Source organism: Muscardinus avellanarius (genome assembly GCF_963383645.1).
Source record: "Muscardinus avellanarius genome assembly, chromosome: 5".
NCBI lineage: Eukaryota > Metazoa > Chordata > Mammalia > Rodentia > Gliridae > Muscardinus > Muscardinus avellanarius.
Window position 1 is genome coordinate 76240861 of NC_137790.1, and position 25725 is coordinate 76266585.

Consider the following 25725-nt stretch of genomic DNA (forward strand, 5'->3'; position numbering starts at 1 on the left):
CCTGTCTCAGCCTCCCAAATGGTGGAATTACAAGTGTGCACCATCACACCCAGCTCCAACTATCTTATTCACTATATGAGTAGAGAAAACTATTTCATTCGCTGGGCATGGTGGCACACACTTGTAATCCCCGCATCTGGGAGGCTGAGACAGGAAGATCGCACAGGTTCGAAGCCAGCCTCAGCTACTTAGTGAGGCTCTCAGCAGCTTAGTGAGACCCTGTTCCCATTTAAATATATAACAGGTCTGGGTGGAGAGCCCGGAGGTATAAAGCACCTGGATTCCACCCCCAATACCACCAAAAACAAACAAACAAACAACCCCCCAAAAAAAAACCTATTTCATTCTGACAACAAAAAGTAACAGTAGGCATATTTGTAACTTCCTAGGAGACAAAGGCCATAGCCACATCAGATAGACTGTGCTGAGGAAGGGTAGGGAGAAGATACTTCTGTCCTTAGAGGCCAAGAAACGTGGAGAAGGAAAATGGTTCTCAGGATGTTTTGGAATTGTCAAATAGCTTTATCCATAAATGTAGAGCTTTTAAACCAAGATGTCATATAACATTCCTATCAGCAACTTTCAGAAAGGGCAATTGTTAAAACATTTATCAAAAAACATGGTTAGAAGGCCGGGCGTGGTGGCTCACGCTTGTAATCCCAGCATTCGGGAGACAGAGACCTGATGATTGCGGTTCACAGACAGCCTCAGCTACTTAGCGAGACTCTTCGCAATTCAGTGAGACCCTTTTTCAAAAAATAAAAAAGACTAAAAAATAGGGCTGGGTGTGTAGCTCGGAAGTAGAATGCCCCTGGGTTCCATCCCCGGTACCAAAAAAAAAAAAAAAAAAGAAAAAAAAAAAAAAAAAACAGGCTTAGAGCTTGGTGTGGTAACCTATGCTGTAATCCCAGCATTTGGGAGGCCGAGACAGGAGGAGCCAGGTTCACAGCCAGCCTTAGCTACTTAATGAGGCCCTCTGCAACTTAGTGAGATCCTATTTCAAAATAAAGAATAAAAAATAGGGGGTATAGTTGGGGGTGTAGCTCAGAGGTAGCCCCAGGGTTCCATACCTGGTACCACAAAAAAAAAAAAAAAAAAAAAAAAAAAGAATAAATGGTGCATGTTTGTAATCCCAGCATTCAGGAGGCTAAGACAGGAGGGTCGAGGTTCAAGGACAGCCTCAGCTACTACTTAGTGAGGCCCTTTGCAACTCAGTGACCCTGTTTCCAAATAAACAAAACAAAAATAGGGCTGGGGTAAAGCTTGGAGGTAGAATGCCCCTGGGTTCCATCCCCAGTACTGCAATGAAAAAAAAGAAAGAAAGAGAGAAAGAAGAAAGGAAGGAAGGAAGGAAGGGGGGGAGGGAGGGAGGGAAGGGGAAGGGGAAGGAGGGTAGAAAAAGAGGGAGGGGAAGGGGAAGGGAGAAAGTATAGGGGATGGTGGTGCACACTTGTAATCTCAGCATTCAGGAGGCTAAGACAGGAGGATTGTGGTTTGCAGACACCCTTAGCTACTTAGGGGGGTTCCCTGCAACTTTGTGAGATGCTGTTTCAAAATAAAAAAAAAAATAGGGATAGGGGTGTAGCTCGGAAGTAGAATGCCCCTGGGTTCCATCCCCAGTACTGAAAAAGAAAAAAAAAGAAAAAGAAAGAAAAAAAAAAAACAGCTAGGGGTGTAGCTCAGAGGTAGAATGCCCCTGGGTTCCATCCCCAGTATCCCCCCATACACACAAGCTTAAATCCTTAGTTTATATTATACCCCCTTCCTCCTTTGATTCTAGGAATTTATATAACAGATATACTTGTAAATTTTTATGTTATTTACTGTAGCATTACCTTTCATAGCAGAGTTAAGAAACAACCTACACTTCAATGGAAAACTAAATATACCATAATATACTCACTATGAGTTGAGAGAATATATAGACTAAATATTAGCCACACAGTATGGGTAGTCCTGGTTGCCAGTAAAAGGGATACAAGGTGGTTGTGAGACAAAGTCAAGAGAAAGACATTTTACTATATGCCATTTTTAAATTTTACAAGTGTTAAAACAAGGAGATATATTATTACATTTAATCTTAGCCAGAAGGCAGAAAATAGATAGGAGACTCATTTTTACAACACAGGAATATATATATATATATATATATATATATATATATATATATATATATATATATTATATAAAACATCCTGACCTATTTGATAAGTTGGGTCCTGCACTCATGTGACTTTGTGTCACATGACCTCTGCAGGGCAAGGGAGGGGCTGAAACCCCCACGAGAATTGGGCGTTCCCGTGAGTAAACCCTCCTCTCGCGAGATGCATACCTTGAAAAGGAGAGCCCGCGTCCTCAAGCTTCGGACAGGCGCGCGGGTCCCACGGTGCCTCGCCCTGATCCCCGGGAGAGCCGTGCCATTAAAACTTTACATGCCATGTGTACCGGACCTCTCTCGTGTTTTTCACACTCCGCCGTACTCACTTATTTATTTTACTCGCATTAATTTTTTATTTTACTTATCATTTGGTGCCGAACCGGGAGAACTCTTGAGTCCCTCCCCATTTTTTTCTTTTTTTTTCTTTTTTTTCCTTTTTTCTCGTTTTATTTTTACTCTCTTTTTGAGCCCCGGACTCTTCGACCCGCCAGCAGCTCGACCATGAGGTCCCACACCAGCACTCCGCTTGCAGGCGTTGCTCCCACCACTGCCGCCGCTGCCGCCCCGTGCCTGCCCAGACCATAAGCCTTCTTCCCCATTCCCGCGCTCTCCGGGAGAGCCGGCGGCCTTCTTCCCGCCCCGGGCTCTGCTGAGAGTCCGCGGCCATCTTTCCAGCCACGAGCTCTGCTGAGAGCTCGCGGCCATCTTTTCGGCCCCGAGCTCTGCTGAGAGCCGGTGGCCATCTTTCCAGCCCTGAGCTCTGCTGAGAGCCCGCGGCCATCTTTCCAGCCCTGAGCTCTGCTGAGAGCCTGTGGCCATCTTTCCAGCCCTGAGCTCTGCTGAGAGCCCGTGGCCATCTTTCCAGCCCTGAGCTCTGCTGAGAGCCCGCGGCCATCTTTTCGGCCCTGCGCTCTGCTGAAAGCTCGCGGCCATCTTTTTGGCCCCGCGCTCTGCTGAGAGTCCGTGGCCATCTTTCTGGCCCCGCGCTCTGCTGAGAGCTGGTGGCCATCTTTTCCCGCCCATGTGTTCTCTTCTGGAGCGCCGACGGCCATCTTCCACTGCCACCGCGGCCGCAGCCACCACTGCCGGGGCGTGCAGGCTCCCCCGGCTGCCAGGCTGCCAGTTCCACCCAACCGGAGCCAGGCTCCTTGGGTGATGCTGGCACCCGCTCTGCCTGCCGACCTCCTGCACGGGCCAGGACCTCTGCCTGCTGCTTGGACCTCCTAAAACCGCCATTCCAGCTCGGCGCTCTGGTCACTGCCGGGACCTCTGGCTGGTTTGCCCCGCCCGCCCCGAGCCAGGCTCATTGGGCGGCGCACAGCCGGCTTCAGTGTCCGCCACAGTCACCCGTGCCAGGCGTAGCTCTACTCGCTGCTGCTGCTCTGTTCCGCCCGCCCAAGCCAGGCTCACTGGCGGTGCTCCTCGGGGCCCAGCCTCAGCGTCTGCCGCATGCCTGGAAGCCATTTTGTCTCCACGCCGCAAACCCGGCAAGCCAGGCCGCCTGCGTGCCACCGTTTGATCCCGCCTGTGCCAGCCGCCAGTGCCATCCACACCAGCCACCAGCATCTGCGTGCCCCAGCTCCACCACGCTCCCAGCAGCTTCTCAGCGTTTCTGTCGCAGCCAGCGCTGGCTGGCAACACTTCACTCCGGTAAACTGCCTCCTTCCCTTGGTTAGCGGGTTCCGGACTTGGGTCTTCTGGTCCACTGGGACCCCAAAATCCAAGCGCTTGGTGACCCATTGTCCCCTGGTCCACTGGGACCACCCTCTGGATGACCAGGTCATCCTCCGGTTTTGAGAAGGAATGAAGACGTTCTTCCCTATCTCTTAACCTCTGTTTCTGAACGATTGAGCAGGGAAATTGGGGACGCCCATTTCCTGTTCTTCGTTTCTGCCCGTGAACCAATTATGGGGAGTCGAACCTTTATACTAGCAGATGCCCACATCTCCATGCTCCGCCTGTTTGCCTTGATACGAGTTGGTAAATGGGTTGCGGTGGCCCAGGAATAGTTAGGAACTTTTCTAAGTGGTCTGATATCCCTCCAAATGTTCTCCCCTATCAGCTGCCATTTATTTTCCCACCAGCCACCATTTTGTGATGGCGCACAGTCGCTGCCTGGTGACGTCACAGTCGCCATCTTGGCCCCCACCAGACTACAATTTTGTTGGGCGGCTGCCCGGCCGCTCCACACGGTCCTAAACGCGCTCGGCTTCTGGCTCCCTTTCCAGCCCACTTGGGCACGCCCTAGGTGCTGCGGGAAACGCCGGGGCCAGGCCGGGGCTGGGGCAACACCCTCTGCCCGTGGGGAGTCTGCGTTGCCATTCTTGCTGGACACCCGCCCCGGGACGCGCTCTTTGTGTGTGAGTGTAGGTCCATCACAGCTGACAGAACCTTAACATGGCATCTAAAGTTTTAATTCCAGAGAGAAACAGGTGGAAATGGAGCGTACACTCCGACTTTGCCAAAAAGCAGATCCCTGGTAGCTGCCCTTCAGCTGGCGGTGTCGGCTCAGCCCTCTGGTGCGCCACTAGGTGTGGAGGACTGCAACAACAACTACCTCCAGGAGCCTGCCTGAAGTGGGGCAAAGCCACGCCTACCAATCAGACTGCTCGGCATGTGGCCAGGAGGGCCACTGGAACAGTGCTCTTGGAAAAGGATGAGCCCCAGGTACCTCAACACAGGGGGAGCACCTTTCCAGACCAGGCCCCACTGCTGGCCCTACTCAGCCTGGCTGAAGACTGACGGCTCCTAGATCCCTCAACCTCCATCCTTTTTGCTAGCTCAGGGTAGCTCTCCAGGTACTGAGTAAACCAGTCTCCTTTTTGGTCGCCTGCTCAATCTCATGATTTGTTTTTTTCTTTAATAGCCCTTGCCTGTTCAAGCCTCCTCAAGCGCACATCACTAAGCTATGCAGGGTAACCTCCAATTTACACGGCAGCTATGCACCCACCTGCACCCCCTTCTGGGGGACTGGACTCCCGACTCCTCCCGGCCTGGGGCCCCTGACGACGCCCATTGACAGCAGGAAGAAGCTAGAGGGTCCAACGTCATCCATTATCCCTACCATCAAAAGGCCGGAATGATAAGTTGGGTCCTGCACTCATGTGACTTTGTGTCACATGACCTCTGCAGGGCAAGGGAGGGGCTGAAACCCCCGCGAGAATTGGGCGTTCCCGTGAGTAAACCCCCATCTCGCGAGATGCATACCTTGAAAAGGAGAGCCCGCATCCTCAAGCTTCGGACAGGTGTGCGGGCCCCATGGTGCCTTACCCTGATCCCCGGGAGAGCTGTGCAATTAAAACTTTACATGCCACGTGTACCGGACCTCTCTCGTGTTTTTCACACTCCGCCGTACGCACATTATTTTTATTTTACTCGCATTAATTTATTTTACTTATCACTATTATATATATATACATATACATATACATATATATATACACATACATTTTTTTTTTTTTGGCGGTACTGGGGATGGAGCCCAGAGGCATCTACCTCCGAGCTACACAAGCTACATCCCCAGCCCTATTTTCTATTCTTTATTTTGAAACGGGGTCTCACTCAGCTGCAAAGGGCCTAAGTAGTAGCTGAGGCTGTCTGAGATCACAATCCTCCAGTCTCAGCCTCCTGAATGCTGGGATTATAAGCGTGCACTAACCACCACGCCAGGCCTAGGAAATAAATTTTTGAAATAAAATAAATACACTGAAACTGATGAGGATTGAGCCTGTACTGATTGCTAATGAGAGCAATATATATATATAGTGTGTGTGGGGGGGGGTACTGGGGGTGGAACCCAGAGGCTTTCTACCTCCAGGCTATACTTTCAGACCTATTTTATATTTTATTTGGAAACAGGGTCTCAATAAGTTGCTGAGAGCCTCACTAAGTAGCTGAGGCTGGCTTCAAACCTGCGCGATCCTCCTGTCTCAGCCTCCCAAGTGCAGGGATTACAAGCGTGCGCCACCACGCCTGGCTTAAGAGCAGTATTAATTGCTAATAAGAACAAGTTTTCATACTTAGGCAAAACAATAAAACCCTTTTCTCTGTCTCTAAGCTGTCAACCAAGAACTGCAGCCAAGGTTGATCTTGGTCAGCTAAAAGTTGGCTGTTAGTCCAGCTGACCACTGAATGTTAAAACACAGACACCTACACTTAGAAAAAGAATTATATAGATGCTCCCAACAGTTTAGACTAAAGTTAAAAGATGAAAAAGCAAGCTATATTAATCCAATATTAATTACTAATAACACAAAAGTTATAGCCCAAACCTCTATATTTTATTCATTTATTATTTATTTATTTATATGTTTATTTATTTATTGTGGTACTAAGGGTGGAACCCAGGAGCTTTTCTACCTCCAGGCTATACTCTCTGACCTATTTCATACTTTATTTGGAAACAGGGTCTCACTAAGTTGCTGAGAGCCTAACTAAGTAGCTGAGGCTGGCTTCGAACCTGTGATCCTCCTGTCTCAGCTTCCCAAGCTCTGGGATTACAAGCATGCACTACCACGCCCAGCTGAACCTCTATACTTTAAAAGACTATATTCCTGTCTTTCTTTTATTATAAAACAAATTTTCAACAAACTGAGTAACTTCTAGCACATAAAGATAAGGAGAAGCTGGGAACTCACCGGACACAGTTGGACAATACATGCTTTAACCTTGAGAGTAAAAATAAAGCCAAAGACAAAGCAGGCTTCTACCATGCAGCCCCCTGACCTTGCTAAACAAGTAACATGTTTTGATCAGTGATCTCAAGACCTGTCTCTCCCTGTGAGGATGAACAAAGAAGGCTAACAGAAAAGGATTATGCAGCAGAGATAACTGGTGGGCCTGTAACTGCTTTTGGTGGGAAAAGAGGACTATGGGCTAAGCAGGATGGAAGAAAGAAGATAACAAAATCTTATAAAAAAAAATGTTGTGTTCAGAGACTTCAGTGTCTTACTTTCAAGGCACTCTACTGCGTTGCCTCTGACATAGTGCTTTGATTGTTCTGTCCCTTCTTCCTACCTTTGTAATAAAAAAAATACTTTGCTTAAGCTTGCAGCAGTATAGTTCTGGCTATTTTTTTCTAAACTAGCTAAAAACAAGAACCCAGGGTAACATCTCAAACTGTTAAATAAAAAACTTAAAAACAAAAATAATATAATGCCTTCTTTATTCTTCTTTTGGGGTTGGGATTGAACCCAGGGTCTCATGTACACTAAGCACACACTCTACCACTGAGCTACATGCTCAGCCCTATAATAGAATGAGTCAGAAAGGTTTTAGCCCAAGTTTGCTAACTTCCTTCCTCTGTGACTTAAGTCTATTTTTGGGGGTGTGGAGGGATGGTTCTGGGGATTGAATCCAGGGGCATTCTACTTCTAAGCTACACTCCCAGCCCTATTTTTGTTTATTTTGAAACAGGGTCTCACTAGATTGATGAGAGTCTTACTACTTGCTAATACTGTCCTTGAATCTGTGATCCTCCTGTTTCAGCTTCCCAAGTACTGGGATTATAGGCCTGCACTACTATGCCTGGCTAACCTGAGTTGCCGAGAATTATTCCTTTCTCCTCGGCATCTGTGTGATGGTCTCCCACGCAGTTAATTGGCTGGTCCTCAACGTAAGAAAAGCCCCGAGAGAAAGTGTTGTCTCTGGCCAAAGTACTCCCCCACTATTAGATATTCTTTCATAACTATTATTCTTTTGGTAATGATTCTTTTAATTTTCCACACGAATTGCTCCGGTGATGTAAGATCAGGACTGTGAGAGAAACTGAGTCCGTGGAAAATAAACTTTCTGGTAATTTGTCTAAGCCTCTAAATGTCCTCGGCTTTGCTCAAATGGTAGTAAAATCTAGTTAGAATTCAGATGCAGTGGAAGCATTCCAGTCACAGTAATTACAAACACAGATTTCCCCTCTATCTCTGACCTTCATCCTAATCATTAACTTACAATAAAAGCCCTAAAAGGGAGGCAACCCAGTGCCTCTGTTTACCCCTCTCCTTGTGATCCTGCCTAGATACAGAGAAGATAAACTTTGGGTGTGACATCAAAGCAACCTAGTTTATGAACAGCTAATACTGCCCAATACAATAGAGCTGAAGGCTAGGAAGATTCTTGACCTTTACACCCAGTATGAGCGTGCCCGAGACAGGGAGGTGCCATGTGGCTAAGAAATGAATATGTCAGAACAAAGGATAGATATAATAAATATGTAAGTGTGAAAGAAAGGAAATATGGTGAGAATAAGAAAGGATTTTTGTATGAAGAAGAGCTTATCCTAAGATTGTCCCAAATGGGAAAGAGAGAATCAGGATATTGCAAAGGGTCTGTGATAGGAATATGGATTATTTATAAGATGAATAGGTTTCTAATAAGCCTATCAGTTGAAGAAAAGTGTTCAGCAGCTAGAGAAGTACATCTGACAACTAAATCTAAAAACTTCATGTTAATTTTTGGTGTTTACTTGCTAAACTGTGTTATGAGCTTGCTTAAGCTTTCAGACTTTAGAAGGTAATGCAGATGAAACCTGCGAGACTTCCATCGCATCCCCCTGGATCGCCATATCTCCCCATGCCGGCCATATGGACTAAGCTGTAGAGATGGAAAGTTCCAAAAAAGTTAAAGAAGATTCCATGAGAGGCCTATTCTCCAAGCCCTGGGCGTGCCTGTGTCTTCTGGAATTTGCCCTTTGGAACTGCCTGTCTGCAAGGGCAGCTGGATCTGCGAAAGATCTGGAACTAATCTCTTGAATGCCGGACTAGTTTTTTTTACTTTGTTTACATGTGGACTAGTTTTTTTCACTTTGTTTACAGGTCATTCACTATTGTTTTGCAGTAATTGCACTCCTTTCTTTTTTCTACTATTAATCTCACTGGTGAAGGATATACATTTTCGGGGTTCTTGTAATAAAGTGTCAATTGCTCAAGAAGCTTTTGTCCATGTCAGATTCTTTCCCGAAGTGCCGTGAATAGGAACTTAAAGGAATTTATTTCATAGAAGGGAAAGAATCGCTGCAGATAAGTGGCTGCAGAACGGCACCCAAATCCATGCCCATCTTTCTGAGATAAATCGATCCCGAGCGGACTCAGCGGCCATTCCGATTGAGCCAGTCTGCCGCACTGAGTCTTTTTTTTTTTTTTTTTTTTGTGGTACTGGGGGTGGAACCCAGGGGCTTTTCTACCTCTGGGTATACTCCCAGACCTATTTTATACTTTATTTGGAAACAGGGTCTCACTAAGTTGCTGAGAGCCTCACTAAATAGCTGAGGCTGGCTTTGAACCTGTGCGATCCTCCTGTCTCAGCCTCCCAAGCACTGGGGTTACAAGTGTGCACCACCATACCCAGCTTGACCTTAGCCTTTTTAAACCTCAGTTTTCTCATTTACAAGACAAAGCAAAATTTAAAATCTGAGAATAATGATTCTTCTGTATCCTAGAAATTATAAAGAAACTAAATATAAAAACTAATAGTACTTTGTTGTCTCTTTGCTATTAGACAGTGTCCAGCCAGGGAAATACAAGGCAGTTTAACTCAGGAAGCTCATTGCCTGGATGGAGCCAAGAGCATTGAATGCTATTGACTATCTGTTTGTCAGCACAGCTAATCATCCTATAGTGGTCAATTACATCACTGAACACTTTCTTGAACCTACCCTAGCTGTGCGTATTGCCCATTTCAAGTATTTCCCCAACCTATGACATCTCAGTTACCTATGACAACCCCATATCTTTAGTAGACCCAGGCTGGTATAAACCAAGTGGTCAGAAGGGGCCACTGTTTAGAGGAAAAACAAACATTAGCCATTCTTTCTCCAAGTAGCTACTGAGCAGGGAAACTGCACCCCCTGATGTGCAGCGGCTGTCTCTGCAGATTATTATGAATAACCTGTCACTCTAACATTGTTCTTAGTGGATTATAAATTAGGCTGCATTACTGCTGGCTAAGTCACCAGATGTCCTCCTTTGGGCAGAACAAACCTGGGTTTCCATTTATTGTTTCTTTTAAATACATTCTCCCAAATACCTATCACCAAAACAACGTGTCCCTAATAGATGTCCACTGCCTTTCAGATGCCCTTTTTCTTCCTTTATCTGAGTGAAGCATACTGATTTTTTTCATCTTTCAACAGATTCCCAAAGCTGACTCATCTCTTAAATAATGTCTTTTCCTCTGGGTAGGGAATTTTGTCATAGATTATACAAAGTCCCCCTTTGAGTTTCCTGAACTTCCTTAATGAGACCTTACCAGGGTGGAGGAGCTGTTCCTTGTGCTAGTAACTGGATTAAAGCTCACCACCTATGCCATGTGTAGATTCTTTATTGGCTTATTCCTTGTCCTGGCACTGGCATGAATACAATTGGCTACTTGTTTACTCAACATAAAACACACAGAAGGAGAAAAACAAAAGGTCAAAGTAGACTGATAAACTTTACACTTTATAGGCTGTTGGATCCACCTAAAATGCAATATTTTTGCCAAAGACCTTCTATTGTTTATAACTAATGTCTACAAAGAGTAGCAGTACTCTAGGGTATAAAGATCTAGCCTTTTTTATTTACTAATTTAATTTTTGAAACAGTCTCACTAATTTAACTTAGCTGAGAATCTCGCTAAGTTGCTGAGGCTGGCCTCAAATCTGTGATCCTCCGGTCTCAGCATGCCAAATATGACAATTACAGGTATGTGCCACCATGCTTGGCTGGTGCTTATTAATTATAAGTTTTAAAACTTAGAAACAATATACATTTTTTTTTTTTGGTGTGAAGGACTGAACTCAGGGGTACATGCTAAACACAGGTTCACCTTTGAGCTACACCACAGTCCACTAAACATATTTTTACCTTTTATATACCATAAATGGTTTGCAGATATATTAGCAACAAGCTGGATAATTTCACCAATGTGCTCAGTTCTGAGTAAGATACAGAATTCTGAATGTGTCACTAGAGAATGCATGACAAGTTCTTGCTTCCAACAAGGCTTCGCTATCATATCTAAATGTGATCCTTGAACCGTCTGTTGGCGTTTTGAAATCTGACCTACTACTATTACACTCGGTTACACATAGCCTCTGGTTTTCCTTTACCCTCCTCACCCTATTAACCTGCCTACTATTCAAGTAAGGCAAACAAAACTTAAAAATTGCATTAAGAAGTCGGGCATGGTGGCACACATTTGTAATCCCAGTACTTGGTAGGCTGAGACAGAAGAATCCCAGGTTCATGGCCGCCTCAGTTACTCAGTGAGGTCCTCCATAATTTAGTGAGACCCTGTTTCAAAATAAAGAATAAAAAAAGGGGGTAGGGGTGTAGCTCAGAGGTAGAATGCCCGTGAGCTCAATCCCCAGCACTAAAAAAACAAAACAAAATAAAAAAACAGGTGTCGTGGAGCACACTTATAATCCCAGCATTCAGGAGGCTGAGACTGGAGGATCGTGGTTCGTGGACAGCCTCAGCTACTTAGTGAGGCCCTCCATAACTTACTGAGACCCTGTTTTATTTTTTTGAAGACTTAAAGAAGTTTATTAGAAAGATAGAAATACAGAAGATAGAAATACAGCCCCATGCCAAAATGGCATGGGGGTGGGGTGGGGGGTGGCTCAAAATGAATACACCCTGAGACCCTGTTTTAAAATAAAGAATAAAAAATAGGGCAGGGGGTGTAGCTTGGAGGTCAAATGCCCCTGGGTTCCATCTCCAGACCAGCAAAAAAAAAAAAAAAAGCATCATGAGCTGGGTGTGGTAGGGCATGGCTTGTAATTCCAGTGCTTGATAGGCTGACACAGGAGGGTTACAGGATTGCAGGTTCAAAGCCAGCTTCAGCAACTTAGTGAAGCCATCAGCAACTTAGTGAGAGCCTGTTTCAAATAAAAGATAAAATTGGGCTGGGGTGTAGCTCAAAGGTAGAATGCCCCTGGGTTTCATCTTGAGTAACACACACACACACACACACACACACACACACACACACACTAAATGCTTCTTTAAAGCCGGGCATGATTGTGCACTCTTGTAAATCCCAGTACTTGGGAGGCCGAGACAGGAGGATTGTAGGTTCTAGGACAGCCTCAGCAACTTAGTGAGACTCTCAGTAACTTAGTGAGACCCTGTATCCAAATAAAAAATAAAATAGAGCTGGAGGTGTAGCCTGGAGGTAGAAAGCCCCTAGGTCCTACTTCCAGTACCACACACACACAAAAAAAAATGCATTATGAATCAGAAGGGCTATGACCAACATAAGCTATATCTAAACACTTTTTTGTGTGTGGTACTGGGGTTCCTGGAAGCCCTTCTACCTCCGGGCTACACTCCAAGACCTATTTTTACATTTTTATTTGGAAACAGGGTCTCCTAAGCCAGCGTGCACAGCTGGCTTCGAACCTGTGCGATCCTCCTGCCTCTGCCTCCCAAGCGCGGGGATTACAAGCGTGCGCCACCATGCCTGGCTATATCTAAACACTTTTACAAAAGAAAAGTATTTTCTGAAATTAGCTTCTTGTTGAGACTCTCCAACTATAATCCATATAGCCAAGATATTGGCAGCATCCTTAGCCTGGCAATGTCAACACATTTCTATTTGAATTTCACTACTCCTCAGTTATATCAGAGAGCAAACATACTTACAGATAACTAAAAGTTTTCACAAGCCACACATGGTGGCATATGTACTTAGGAGGCTGAGACAGGAGGATTGCAAGTTTGAGGACAACTTCAGCACTTTAGAAAGACCCTAAGTGAGACCCCATTTCAAAATAAAAAGGGCAGTGTCGGGGCCCACTCGGCAGGACTGAGGTGGCACCCAGGCTTGTTGCCAGCGTGGACTCAAGATGGCGCCTGGGCTTGCAGCCAAGTCACGAGGCTCACGAGGCTGGCAGTGCCCTGAGCCTGCGCAGTGAGCCCTATCAGGCGCCTTACGGATGATTAGTGACGCAGCGCCTCGTGCTACCACCTGCCCGCCCAGGAGAAGGTTAAAAGCGCGCATGCCCTAGCGGGGGGAGCTAAGAGGGTTGGTGGAGTGATGAGGGAGGAGATAGAAGACTGATGTTGTTTTTACCTGAGAGGGCGTTGAGAGAGCATTGAAACTGGGGTAATAAAACTGCTTGAGGAAGATCGTGTAAGAGTCGTCACTGCGTGCGACAGGGCAGGGGGTATATCTCAGAGGCAGAATGATGCCTCAGCACAAAAAAACTAAAAACCCACAAATATACAGATATATCATATCCATATAAAGGACTTGGTATTCATAAAAAAATGATCGTGGAAATTTCTGTTTATAGCTATCCTTAAAAACAATTGTCCCAAATAGGAAAAGTATCCAGACTACATATTAGTGCTTTATACGGTTAAAAACTATAAATTTTCCAGGCATGATGGCACACATTTGTAATACCAGTACTTGGGGGGCTGAGACAGGAGCATCACAGGTTTGTAGCCAGCCGTCAAAACTTAGTGAGGTCTTCCATAACCTAGTGAGACCCTGTTTCAAAGTAAAATAAAAAAAATAGGGAGCCAGGCGTGGTGGAGCAAACTTGTAATCTCAGAATTTGGGAAGCTGAGACAGAAGGATTGCAGTTCACAGATAGCCTCAGCTACTTAGTGAGGCCCTTTTCAACTCAGTGAGACCCTATTTCAAAATAAAGAATAAAAAATAGGGCCTGGTGTGGTGGCGCACGCTTGTAATCCCCGCGCTTGGGAGGCTGAGACAGGAGGATCACACAGGTTCGAAGCCAGCCTCAGCTACTTAGTGAGGCTCTCAACAACTTAGTGAGACGCTATTTCCAAATAAAATATAAAATAGGTCTGGGAGCATAGCCTGGAGGTAGAAAGCCTCTGGGTTCCACCCCTAGTACCACACACACAAAAAAAAGAATAAGAATAAAAAATAGGGTTGGGGATGTAGCTCTGAGGTAGAATGAGTCTGGATTCCATTCCCAATACTGCAAATAAATAAATAAATAAATAAATAAATAAATAAAAAATAAATATAAAAATAGGGCTGAGAGTGTAGCTCAGAGGTAGATTGCCCCTGGGTTCAATTCCCAGTAAAAGACACACAAACACACACACACACACACACACACACACACACGACCTGTAGTTATAATGCCAATAAAGATAAAATCATGTGATGAGTATCTCCCAAGTTGGGATTCTTTTGTCCCCTATCAATTAGCATCACAGCTGACAGGTATGAGAAACTATTATGGGAGGAAGGCTACAAAAAGTGTGACAGATTGATATATTCGTATGTTAATTGAAGTTTTTTATAAGAACTGACAAGATCATAGGGCTAGGAGTATAGTTTAGTGGGTAAGAGTGCTTACCTAACATGTGTGAGGCCCTGGGTTTGATCCTCAGCACCATACACAAATAAACAAATTAATATCATAGCCAAGCCGGGCGTGGTGCCACACGCTTGTAATCCCACCATTTGGGAGGCTGAGACAGAAGGATCACAGTTCGCGGACAGCCTCAGCTACTATTTAGTGAGGCCCTTTGCAACTCAGTGAGACCTTATTTCAAAATAAAGAATAAAAAATAGGGCTGGGGCGTAGCTCGGAGGTAGAATGCCCCTGAGTTCCATTAGTACCCCCCAAAAAAAAAATCATAACCAAACTCAGGCTAATATCTTAATATGTTCCATTCTACATCACAGCTGTGACAACAGGCCAGGAAAAAGGTGCATAAAATGAGGAAAAATGTTTTTAGAGTAGAGTTACCCCTCTAAATAGAACATAAAACAGAGGGGAGAAGCCTCTCCCTCCACTAGCCTTTAAAAGTAAACATAGAAGTACATAGAGAGTGGATATGTATTTGATAAGTACAACAGAATACTAAAAACTATAGTGAAACAACAAATAAATAATAGATATTTACTTACAAGGAGTTCCTTTGCTGGCTTCTTCCATAGTTACCCTGACATAGGGCTTACTAATATCAACTTCAATTTCATCAGAAAAAGGAGCTGGCTGCCTTAAGCCCTTAAGAAGAGAGTGAAGGAAAAGAAAGTCAAATTCAGTGTTATACATTCACATACTCAAAAATGAAAGCTTTAAAGAACCATTAGTTATTCAATAGGTTGTAACCAAATTTCTCCTGAAACTATAATACAAACAATGGAAAAAATATATACTCCAAAGCACCAAGTGAAAGTTGCAACCTTTGGCCAAGTAGGTATATCATGGCATGAAAAAATAAATGCCTTGCTGGTAGTTTCAGGGTAAAGCTGAGCAATGCAACTGGAAACCTAGCACAATCCCAACCAGCCGGGTCCTCTGCAGCGTAACAGAACAGGCAACTCTGTACCATGTGACAAAATTGCCAAGGTTCCTAAGTGCGTTTTATACTACTTCAACTAAAGAATTGGAAGGGCAAGCAATTTCCTAAGTGTTCATTAAATATAATTATCACTGCATAGTGCTTTATACTGCATTTATGATCTAATGCTCATAGCAGCCCTGCGAAGCTAGTAATCCTATAGTAGAATCCTCAATTTAAAGATGAGGGAAAAGAAGTTTAAAGAAGTTATATGAATTGCAAGCAGTTACTTAGAGGCAAAGCTGAAATAAGAATGAAGGTGTGTTCATTTCTCCATAGATGGCTTCACTTGAGAATTTTTAATTTATTCTTAAGATTTTACTCAGCCAGGCGTGGTGGCACACGCTTGTAATCTCAGCATTCAGGAGGCTGAGACCAGAGGATCACGGTTCGCGGACAGCCTCAGCTACTTCGTGAGGCCCTCTGCAACTCAGTGAGACACTGGTTCAAAATAAAGAATAAAAATAGGGCAGGGGCTGTAGCTCAGAGGTTGCATGCCCTGGGTTCCATCCCCACACCCGCAAAAAAAAAAAAAAAAAAAAAAAAAAGAAAAAAAGATTTTACCCCACTTGATGCTATAGTGACTGGATCTTTTTGCTTTGCTTTACTTTTTAATTGTTTCTTGTTTGATGATTATAATTGATTTCCGTCTATTTCTATGTCCTATGACTCTGCTAAACTCAATATCAGTTTTAGTAGTATTAGTATTTGTTACTGTTTTGTATATTCCTTAGGATTTTCTACATATGAAACCATGTTGTCTGTGAATAAAGGCAGTTTTATTTATTCCATTCAAATCTGGATTTTTTTCTTTTTATTACCCCTTAGTGCAGGTAGAACTTCTAGTACAACACTGAATAGAAGTGGAAAGGACAGCTGAGCATGGTGATGCACACATGTAATCCCAGTACTTGGGAGGCTGAGAGAGTAGGATAGCAGGTTCAAGGGCAGCCCCAGTAAATAGCGAGACTGATCAACCTAGTGAGACCCTGTTCCAAAATAAAATTTTAAAAATGGGCTGGAGGTGAGGCTTGGAGGTAGAATGCCCCTGGGTTCAATCCCCAGTAACTAACACACACATAGGGGAAAAAGTGGAAAGGACAAATATACTTGCCATGTTCCTAAGTTTAGAGGGGAAGAATGCAATCGTCACCAGTAAAAATGATATTAGTGAAGGATTTTGTAGAAGTTATTTATTTATTTTTGTGGTACTGGGGGTTGAACCCAGGAGCATTCTACCTCTAAGCTACAAGCCAAGCCCTATTTTAATTTTTATTTGGAAACAGGGTCTTGCTAGATTGATTAGTCTCACTACTTACTGAGGCTGTCTTTGAACCTGTGATTCTCCTAAGCCTCCCAAGTACTGAGATTACAGGTGTGTACCACCATGCCTGGCATAGATGTCTTTTATTAGGTTGAGGAATCTCCCTTCTTTGGGCAGCTTGCTTAGAGTTGTTTTTTTTTTTTTGATTTTTTTTTTTTTTTTTTTTGTGGTGGTGGTACTGGGGTTCCTGGAAACCCTTCTACCTCCAGGCTACACGCCCAGACCTATTTTTTTATATTTTTATTTGGAAACAGGGTCTCTTAAGCCAGCACAGCTGGCTTCAAACCTGTGCGATCCTCCTGTCTCTGCCTCCCGAGCGTGGGGATTACAAGCGTGCACCACCATACCTGGCAAGCTGCTTAGAGTTTTTAATGAATGGGTGCTAGATTGTATCAAATACTTTTTCTGCCACATAAACTTTTCAGGTATTCTTATATTCAGTTTGCTAGTAATATTGTTAAGGGTTTTTGCATCTAACTGTAGTTTTCTTATGATATTTTTAAATCCTGGCTTTGCCGGGTATGGTGGCACACACTTGTAATCCCAGCACTTGGGAGGCTGAGACAGGATTGCACAGGTTCAAAGCCAACCGCAGCTACTTAGTGAGGCTCTCAGCAACTTAGTGAGACCCTGTTTCCAAATAAAGTATAAAATAGGCCTGGGAGTATGGCCCAGAAGTAGAAAAGCCCCTGGGTTCCACTCCCAATACCACCACCAAAAAAAAAAAAAAAAAAAAAAAATTCTGGCTTTAATATTTGGCCTCATAAAATCGGCTGGAAAGTGTTCTGTTCTTGTCTATATTTTGAAGGCATCTGTGTAGAATTGCTATTATTTCTTCCTTAAAATTTTTTTTTTTTTTTTTTTTTGTGGTACTGGGGTTCCTGGAAGCCCTTCTACCTCTGGGCTACACTCCAAGACCTATTTTTACATTTTTATTTGGAAACAGGGTCTCCTAAGCCAGCATGCATGGCTGGCTTCGAACCTGCGCAATCCTCCTGTCTCTGCCTCCCAAGCGCGGGGATTACAAGCGTGTGCCACCACGCCCGGCTTCCTTAAATGTTTGACAGAATTCACCAATGATGTCATCTAGTTCTGGACTTGTCTTCATGGGACAATATGTTTTGTTCCTTCTGGGAATCAACCTGAGGTTCAGGCATGCTAAGCAAATTATCACTGAGCTATTACTCCAGCCCATGTTGGGAAGATTTTAAACAATGAACTCAATGTTTTTACTTGATAGGTCTATTAAGATTTTCTATCTCAGCCAGGTGTGGTGGCATATGTTTGTAATCCCTGCGCTTGGGAGGTGGAAACAGGAGGATTGCGCATATTGGAAGCCAGTCTTGCTGGCTTAAGAGACCCTGTTTCCAAATAAAAATATAAACTAGGTCTGGGAGTGTAGCCTGGAGGTAGAAGGGTTTCCAGGAACCCCAGTACCACCAAAAATATATGTGTATATATATATATTTTTTTTTTTTTCTTCTCTATCTCATCTTGGGTCAGTTTGGGTAATTTGTCTCTTTCTCTTTCTAGGAATTTATTTCATCTAAATTATCAAATATTTTAGCATGAAGTTGTTCATAACATTCCCTTATTATCCTTTTAGTTTCTACAGGGCTACGGTTATATCCACTTCTTCTTTAACATTATATTCATAAAGATAAGGGGTAAAGATTAAAAATATTTAAGAGAAAATATATAAGAAATAACAAAAAAAATTTTTGAGAGTTCGTAATAGAAGGGTTGGAAGAACCCAAAGATGTCAGAGAGGCTTAAGGAGAACTGTAAGATAGTTATCAGTCAGATAATTATCAGTGACCTTCTAGAATATATTAGTAAAAATTAGAATACCAGTACCTTTAAGAAAACTGGAAGACAAGAAAAAAGATTAATTATATATGCAGTAATAAAGGGAATAGGAAAAATAAAGATATATCACGGAGAAAGCAGAGAAGAGCCAGCTGGTAGTTTTTACTACTGTTGTTTTTATTTTTTACTGTTGAGGAGATCTGTGTATGTCTAACCTGGAGGAAAAGGAGCCAGATGCAATGGTGCACATCTGTAGTCCCAGCTACTCAGGAAGCTGAGGCACTGAGTTCCAAGCCAGCCTAGCCAACTTAGTGCGACCCTGTATCAAAAATAAAAAGGGATGGGGTCATAGCTCAGTGGTAGAGGACCCCAGATTCAGTTCCAGTATGCCTCCCAACAAAAACAAAAAGGAAAGGAACCAATGGAAATACCAGAGAAGGAAAAACAAGATAACTTAGGAAGCAAAAAGGTAAGGAATGGCCTCAAGGTGAGCAGCAAGATATTAGCCCAAGAAATAAGGAGAGAGAGAGAGAGAGAGAAAGAGAAAGACTGGGTATTGAACACAGGGGCATTCTACCTCCTCCAAGTTACACCTCCAGCCCTATCTCATTTTTATTTTGGAACAGGGTCTCACTAGGTTGATGAGTCTCACTACTGGCTGAGGCTGTCCTCCAGCCTGTGATCCTCCTATCTCAGCCTCCCAAGTACTGGAATTACAAGTGTGAGCAAACATGCCCAACTAGAAGGGCTCTATTTTTCTAGAAGCAGAAGAAAGAAAAGGTAATAAAAGGATAATGCTGGATCACAGGGAAGATGTTGAAACATATCTGATGCCTTCATTTCCCTTAGTATAGTAAAGCAAGGAGTTACCTGTCAAGAATAGGGAGGTTGGAATGAGATTGAAAGCTTGAAGAAAGTAGAGAATATTCAGAATAGCTACCGTGAGAAATGTATTAGCATAGCAGCAAATGATTAATGGAACTACTGAGCACTCACTATATTTAGCCCAAATCAAGCTGGAAACTTAATCTCCCCCACCTGGCTCATATTTGGGGTGGACTCGGGCATTCTACCTCCAAGCTATACCCCTAGACCTATTTTATGTTTGAAACAGGGTCTTAGTCCAGCGTGGTGGTACATGCCGTAGTCCTAATACTTGGGAAGCTGAAATGGAAGGATGGCAAGTTCAAGGAGACTCTAAGCAACCTAGCGAGAACTTGTTTCATAACAAAATGTTTAAAAAAAGAAAAGGCTTGAGTTTTAGCTCAGAGGTAGAATATCCCTGAGTTTAATCCCCAATACCACCAAAACAAACAATCAACAAACAAAACAAAAAAACAAAATATTTATAAAAAGTAAAATATCCTATATTGGCCTATCCTAACATTTATCATATGTATAAATGAGTCACAAAGTACTGGGATTATAGATATGTGCCACCACACCCGGTTTCTTGTGTCTACGTGTGTGTGTGTGTGTGTGTGTGTGTGTGTGTGTGTGTGTGTGTGTGTTACTGGGGATGGAACCCAGGGCATTCTACCTCCAAGCAACACCCTCAGCCCTATTTTTTATTCTTTATTTTGAAAGAGGGTCTCACTGAGTTGCAAAGGGCCTCACTAAGTAGTAGCTGAGGCTCTCTGTGAACTGTGATCCTCCTGTCTCAGCCTCTCAAATGCTGGGATTACAAGTGTGCACCACCACGCCCGGCTTCTTGTGTCTATTTCTTGAATTCCCATTTATTCTTAAAAGTTCAGCTCAGAAATATTTTTTTAATTTTTTTATTCTTTATTTAAAAGGGTCTAAGTTGCTGAAGGTCTTCACTGGCCTCGATCCTCCTGTCTCAGCCTCCCAAGTGCTAGGATTACAGGCATACACCACCACGCCAAGCCAGAAATATTTTTTTTAATGAAGCTTTTCCAAAAGCACTGCCCTCATCCCTTGGTCAAACTTAATCTCTTACTCCTGTAAACAGTCATTTACACTTTTATTTTCCTTCTATTTGGTACTTCTTTTCTTTGTTTTTTTTTTCTTTTTTGTGGTGCTGGGGATTGAATTTAGGAACATTCTATCTCTGAGCTACACCCCAGTCCTATTTTATTCTCTATTTAGAAACAGGATCTTGAGCTGGGCATGGTGGCACATGCTCGTAATCTCAGAATTTGGGAAGCTGAGACAGGAGGATCATGGTTCCTGGCCTGCCTCAGCTACTTAGTGAGGCCCTCTGCAACTCAGTGAGACCCTGTTTCAAAATAAAGAATATAAAAATAGAAGCTGGGCATGGTGGCACATACTTGTAATCCCAGCATTTGGGAGGCTGAGACAGGATCGTGGTTTGCTGACAACCTCAGCTACTTAGTGAGGCCCTTTGCAACTCAGTGAGATCCTGTTTCAAAATAAAGAATAAAAAACAGGGCTGAGCTCAGAGGTAGAATCCACCTGGGTCCCATCCCCACTACCACAAAAATATAATATAATATAATATATATATATATACACAAAAATATAATATTATATATATATATATATATGGGGCTGGGAGTGTAGTTCCATGGTAGAATGCCCCAGGGTTCAATCCCCAGTACCACAGTACCACAAAAAAAAAAAAAGAAAAGAAAGAAAGAAAGAAAGAAAGAAAGAAAGAAAGAAAGAAAGAAGGGTGGGAGGAGAGAGAGAGAGAGAGAGAGAGAGAGAGAGAGAGAGAGAGAGTGTGTGTGTGTGTGTGTGTGTGTGTGTGTCTTGCTGAGTTGCTGTGGGTTTCACTAAGTTCCTCAGGCTGGCTGGCTTCAAACCTGTGAACCACCTGTTTCAGCCTCCCATTAGGGACTGAACCCAGGGGCATTCTACCCCCAAGCTATACCCCAGCCTTTTTATTTTTTGTTTTGAAACAGGATCTCACTAAATTGCTGAGGCTGTCCTCAAACCTATATTCCTGTCTCAGCCTCACAAGTACTAGAATTACAGGCATGTGACACCATACCCGGCTACCCCCCAAGCCTTTTTTTTTTTTTTTTGAGGTACTGTGGATGGAACCCAGAGCATTCTATCTCCATGATACACCCATAACCCTATTTTGTATTCTTTATTTTGAAACAAGGTCTCACTAAGTTGCAGAGGATCTCATTAAGTAGCTGAGGCTGGCCTCGAACCATGAGCCTCTTGTCTCAGCCTCCCAAGTACTGGGATTACAAGTGTGAATTATGGTTTGCTGAGTCTAAGTCACTAAGGCTATATTTGAACCTGCAATCCTCCTGTCTCAATCTCCTAAATACTGGGATTATAAGCATCCACCACTGCGGCTGGCAGCATTTTTTAAGTATATGATTTAATAGCAATGTTTTATAGTTTTACAATGTTTTATAGCCATCACCATTATCAACTTTCAGAACTCTTTTTTTTTTTACCATTCCAAATAAGAACTCTGCAGTAACAGAGCCAGACCCTCAGCTCTTTTTGTTTTATTTGAAACAGTGTCTCACTAAGTTACTAAGGGCCTCACTAAATTCCTGAGGCTGGCCTTGAACCTGCAATCCTATGTCAGTCTCCCAAGTACTGGAATTATAGGCATGTACCACCACACCTAGCTGAGCAGATTATTTGCTATAACAATGATATCTCAATGAAGCTATTACAAAAGAAAAAATCTTGTTTGCTTTTTCTTTGGAGTTCAAAGGGGATTCAGAGATAGAAAATACAGGTGTATAGTGGAGATGACAGACAAGTTTGCTTAGCAGATACTCCTCACCAGGGCTAGGTCAATCTGTGGGGTGAGCCTCTGCCCATTAGCCATGCTAAGTAGCCAGTGTGTACCAGGGAGGAATGTGGAATAGGCAGCAAGTCACTGAACTGATTTTAAGAAGCAAAATAATAGAAAGCTTGACTTTCCTCAGATTTTAAGAGCCAGGAAATTTTGTGTTTGTGTGTGGTACCGGGGGTTGAACCCAGGGGCATTCCACCTCTGAGCCACATCCCCAGACCTTTTTTATTTTATTTTGAAACAAAGTCTTGCTAAGTTGTTGAGGGCTCCACTAAATTGCTGAGGATGCCTCAAACCTTTGATCCTCCTGTCTTAGCCTTTTGAGTACTGGGCTCATAGGTGTACACCCCCATGCATGGTTAGAACCAAGATATTTAGGTCTTTTCAGAACTCATTCCACTAAAAGATTGATCTCATTTGCTCTGTACCTGGGTATGATGATTGACTGAGAATATCACCTATTTGGTTATATCTTGCCACAACTTCAAGTGACATTACTGAACTAGTATCAATCACCTTTCTTTAATCTTTTTTTTTTTTTTTTTTTGCAGTACTGGGGATGGAACCCAGGGGCATTCTACCTCTGAGCTATACCCCCAGCCCTATTTTTTATTCTTAATTTTTGAAACAGGGTCTCACTAAGTTGCGGAGGGCTTCACTAAGTAGCTGAGGCTGTCTGCAAACTGTGATCTTCTTGTCTCAGGCTCCTGAATGCTGGGATTACAAGAGTGTGCCACCAGGCCAGGCTCACCTTTCTTTAATCTGAATTCTCTAACAAACTTCCAGATATTAAGGGTGCCCCCTTTTATTGACTGCTGAATCATTTTCTGAACTTACCTGCAGTAGAATGCAAAATAATGCCCCCTTAAAGGTGTCCATGTCCTATTCCCTGGACTGTGACTGTGTTATGTTACATGGCAAAAGGGGCTCTGCATATATGTGATCAAACTGAGAATTCTGAGGTAAGAGAATATCTCAGTTAATCTAGGAATGTACAGTGTAATCACAAGACTCCTTATCAGTGAAAAGAGGCAGTAAGAAGAGTCAAAATCAGAAAAGGAGATGCAATGACAAAAGCAGCATCCACAGTGATGTAAGTATTGGCTGGCACCATGAGCTGGGCAATACGGGAAGCTCCTAAAAGCTGGAAAAACAAGGAAAGGACTTCTTCCCTAGATGGTGCAGCCCTGCCAACACTTAGATTTTCTAAGGCCCATTTCAGATTTCTGGCCTCCAAACTTTAAGACAATACATTTATGCATTTTATGGTAATCTGTTATAGCAACAATGGGAAACTTATACTCTGTCCCTACTGATATCACCAGTATCAGGCCTGGAGGCATAAGCCTCCTCTTCTTTGAGTCTAGTTGCTTTTATTGCTCAAGATAAAATATCAGTTTGGAACACGGTTAACTGTCTCAGAGTAGAAGTGTTTTTCCCTTTAGTTCCAGAACTAACCAGCAGAAGCTGCAGTTTGATCATTGGCAAATGTCTGATATAGGTAAAGAAGACACAAAAACACACAATATATTACTGATATTTTGAAACACAGATTTCCAGTTAACAGTTTCAGCTTCCAGTTACCCGTAGTAACTTCAATTATGTATAAAAGTGTTAACATGTTTTTTAGGTTTAAAAAGCTAAGACAGGATAGGCCTTTTAGAATGGGAACTTTCATTTAAGGCTTGGCAGAAAATAGGAAGTACAATGACAACTGTCCTAGAGATAAAGGTGCATCAAGTAGCAGTAATGGAAAAAGGTTCTCATCTAAGAAATAGCCAGTAATAGCATGGAGGAATATAAGACACTAGACACCATGAAATTAATGCCAAGATCAAATCACTGCCTGGAGCCCCAGATTCTTTTTTTCCCTCCCTCCCTTCTTTCCTTCCTTTCGATTAAACTCAGGGGCATTCTACCTCTGTGCTATATTCTCAGCCCCCCACCTTTGTGGTAATGGGGGTGGAACCAGGACTTTCTACCTATTTTTAAAATTTTATTTGGAAACAGGGTCTCTAAGTTGCTGAGAGCCTCACTAAGTAGCTGAGCTGGCTTGGAACTCCCATGATCCTCCTGTCTCAGCCTCCCAAGCTCCTCCCAAGGCATTATAAGCTTGTGCCAACACATCTCTCTACCCTCAGCCCTTTTTACTTTTTATTTTGAAACAGGGCCTTACTGAGTTGCTGGTGGTCTCATTACATTGCTGAGATGAGCTCAACCTGTGGTCCTCCTACCTTAGCCTCCCAATTACGATGGCTACAGGCACACAACGCATGTGTGGCCTGGAACCCCAATTTCTGTACTTTGTTAGTCTGAATTTATCTTTAGCAGGGTGTAGTGGTACATACTTGTAATCCCAGTACTTGGGAGGCAGAGACAGGAGGATTTAGGTTTGCAGTCAGCCTCAGTTACTTAGTGAGGCCCTCTGTAGCTTAGTAAGACCTGTTTAAAAATAAGGAATGAAAAAATAGGGTTAAAGGTGTAGCTTGGAAGTAGAATGTCTCTAGGTTCAGACCCCAGTGCCACCAAAAAAAGGATACACACACACACACGCACACACACACACACACACACGCACACGCACACACACATAAAAATTTCTTTAGCCTAATACACTCAAAGCCTCCAATTTTTCCTTACATTCTTTTTTCCAATTCCATTATAAAGCTCCTACAACTGAACTAAGAGTCATAATTTGGTAAGAAAGCATAAAATTTCCAAAAACTGAAAATACTCTTTCTATCCACACTCTCCTTTCTTCCCGTTATTTAAGAAGATGTGTAACACGAATACCACCAGTGCTCTATCAGTTTTCACAAAGTTTCTTGGCACGTACAACTGCACAGCACTGCACTTTGGATGGAATCCCATCTTCCTCTGCTGCCCCGTTAGGTCCAGGTGCCTCTTTCCTCCTCTTTCTTGAGTTGATTTTGGCTGAACTATGTGCATCCATCTTCTTTTAACTGGTCAGAGAAAGTGAAAAGAAGTCTGTTACCAGTATTTCAGAGACACGTATACACTCAGCAAAACATTAATTCCACAGCACACGTTTCACCAAGATGAGCCAATGGCATCTGACACAAACAACAAAGCCTCACAAAACGCAGGCTCTAGTAGAAAGGCTGACATGCCTCGACGTGGGAGGAAGCCACAGCTAATCACCTGACCTTGGATGTTGTTCCTGCTAATGATGCAGCCTGTACACTCACTGTTAACTTCATATCTTGATTGTACATACAAGTTTAGAATAACATGGCTGAGAAAGATAGCTGTGTAGGTTATATATCTTGTATGTCAAATGCTTGGGACCAGAAGTGTCAGGTTTCAGAGTCCTCGGATTTTGGCATATTTGTGGACTTTACTGGCT

The 25725-nt window shown here is 43.2% G+C and overlaps 1 protein-coding gene across 1 annotated transcript in view; it reads right to left on the reverse strand.

Annotated features, from left to right (window-relative positions):
• PCYT1A (phosphate cytidylyltransferase 1A, choline) overlaps window positions 1–25311 on the reverse strand; it is a gene marked incomplete at both ends in the record, with an annotated part of 44794 nt that extends 19483 nt beyond the window's left edge. The window contains 2 exons of the mRNA XM_080696675.1: window positions 15035–15134; window positions 25195–25311. Of these exons, the coding sequence (XP_080552801.1) occupies window positions 15035–15134; window positions 25195–25311 (217 nt within the window). The remainder of the gene's footprint in view (window positions 1–15034; window positions 15135–25194) is intronic.
• Between the last annotated feature and the right edge of the window lie 414 nt (window positions 25312–25725).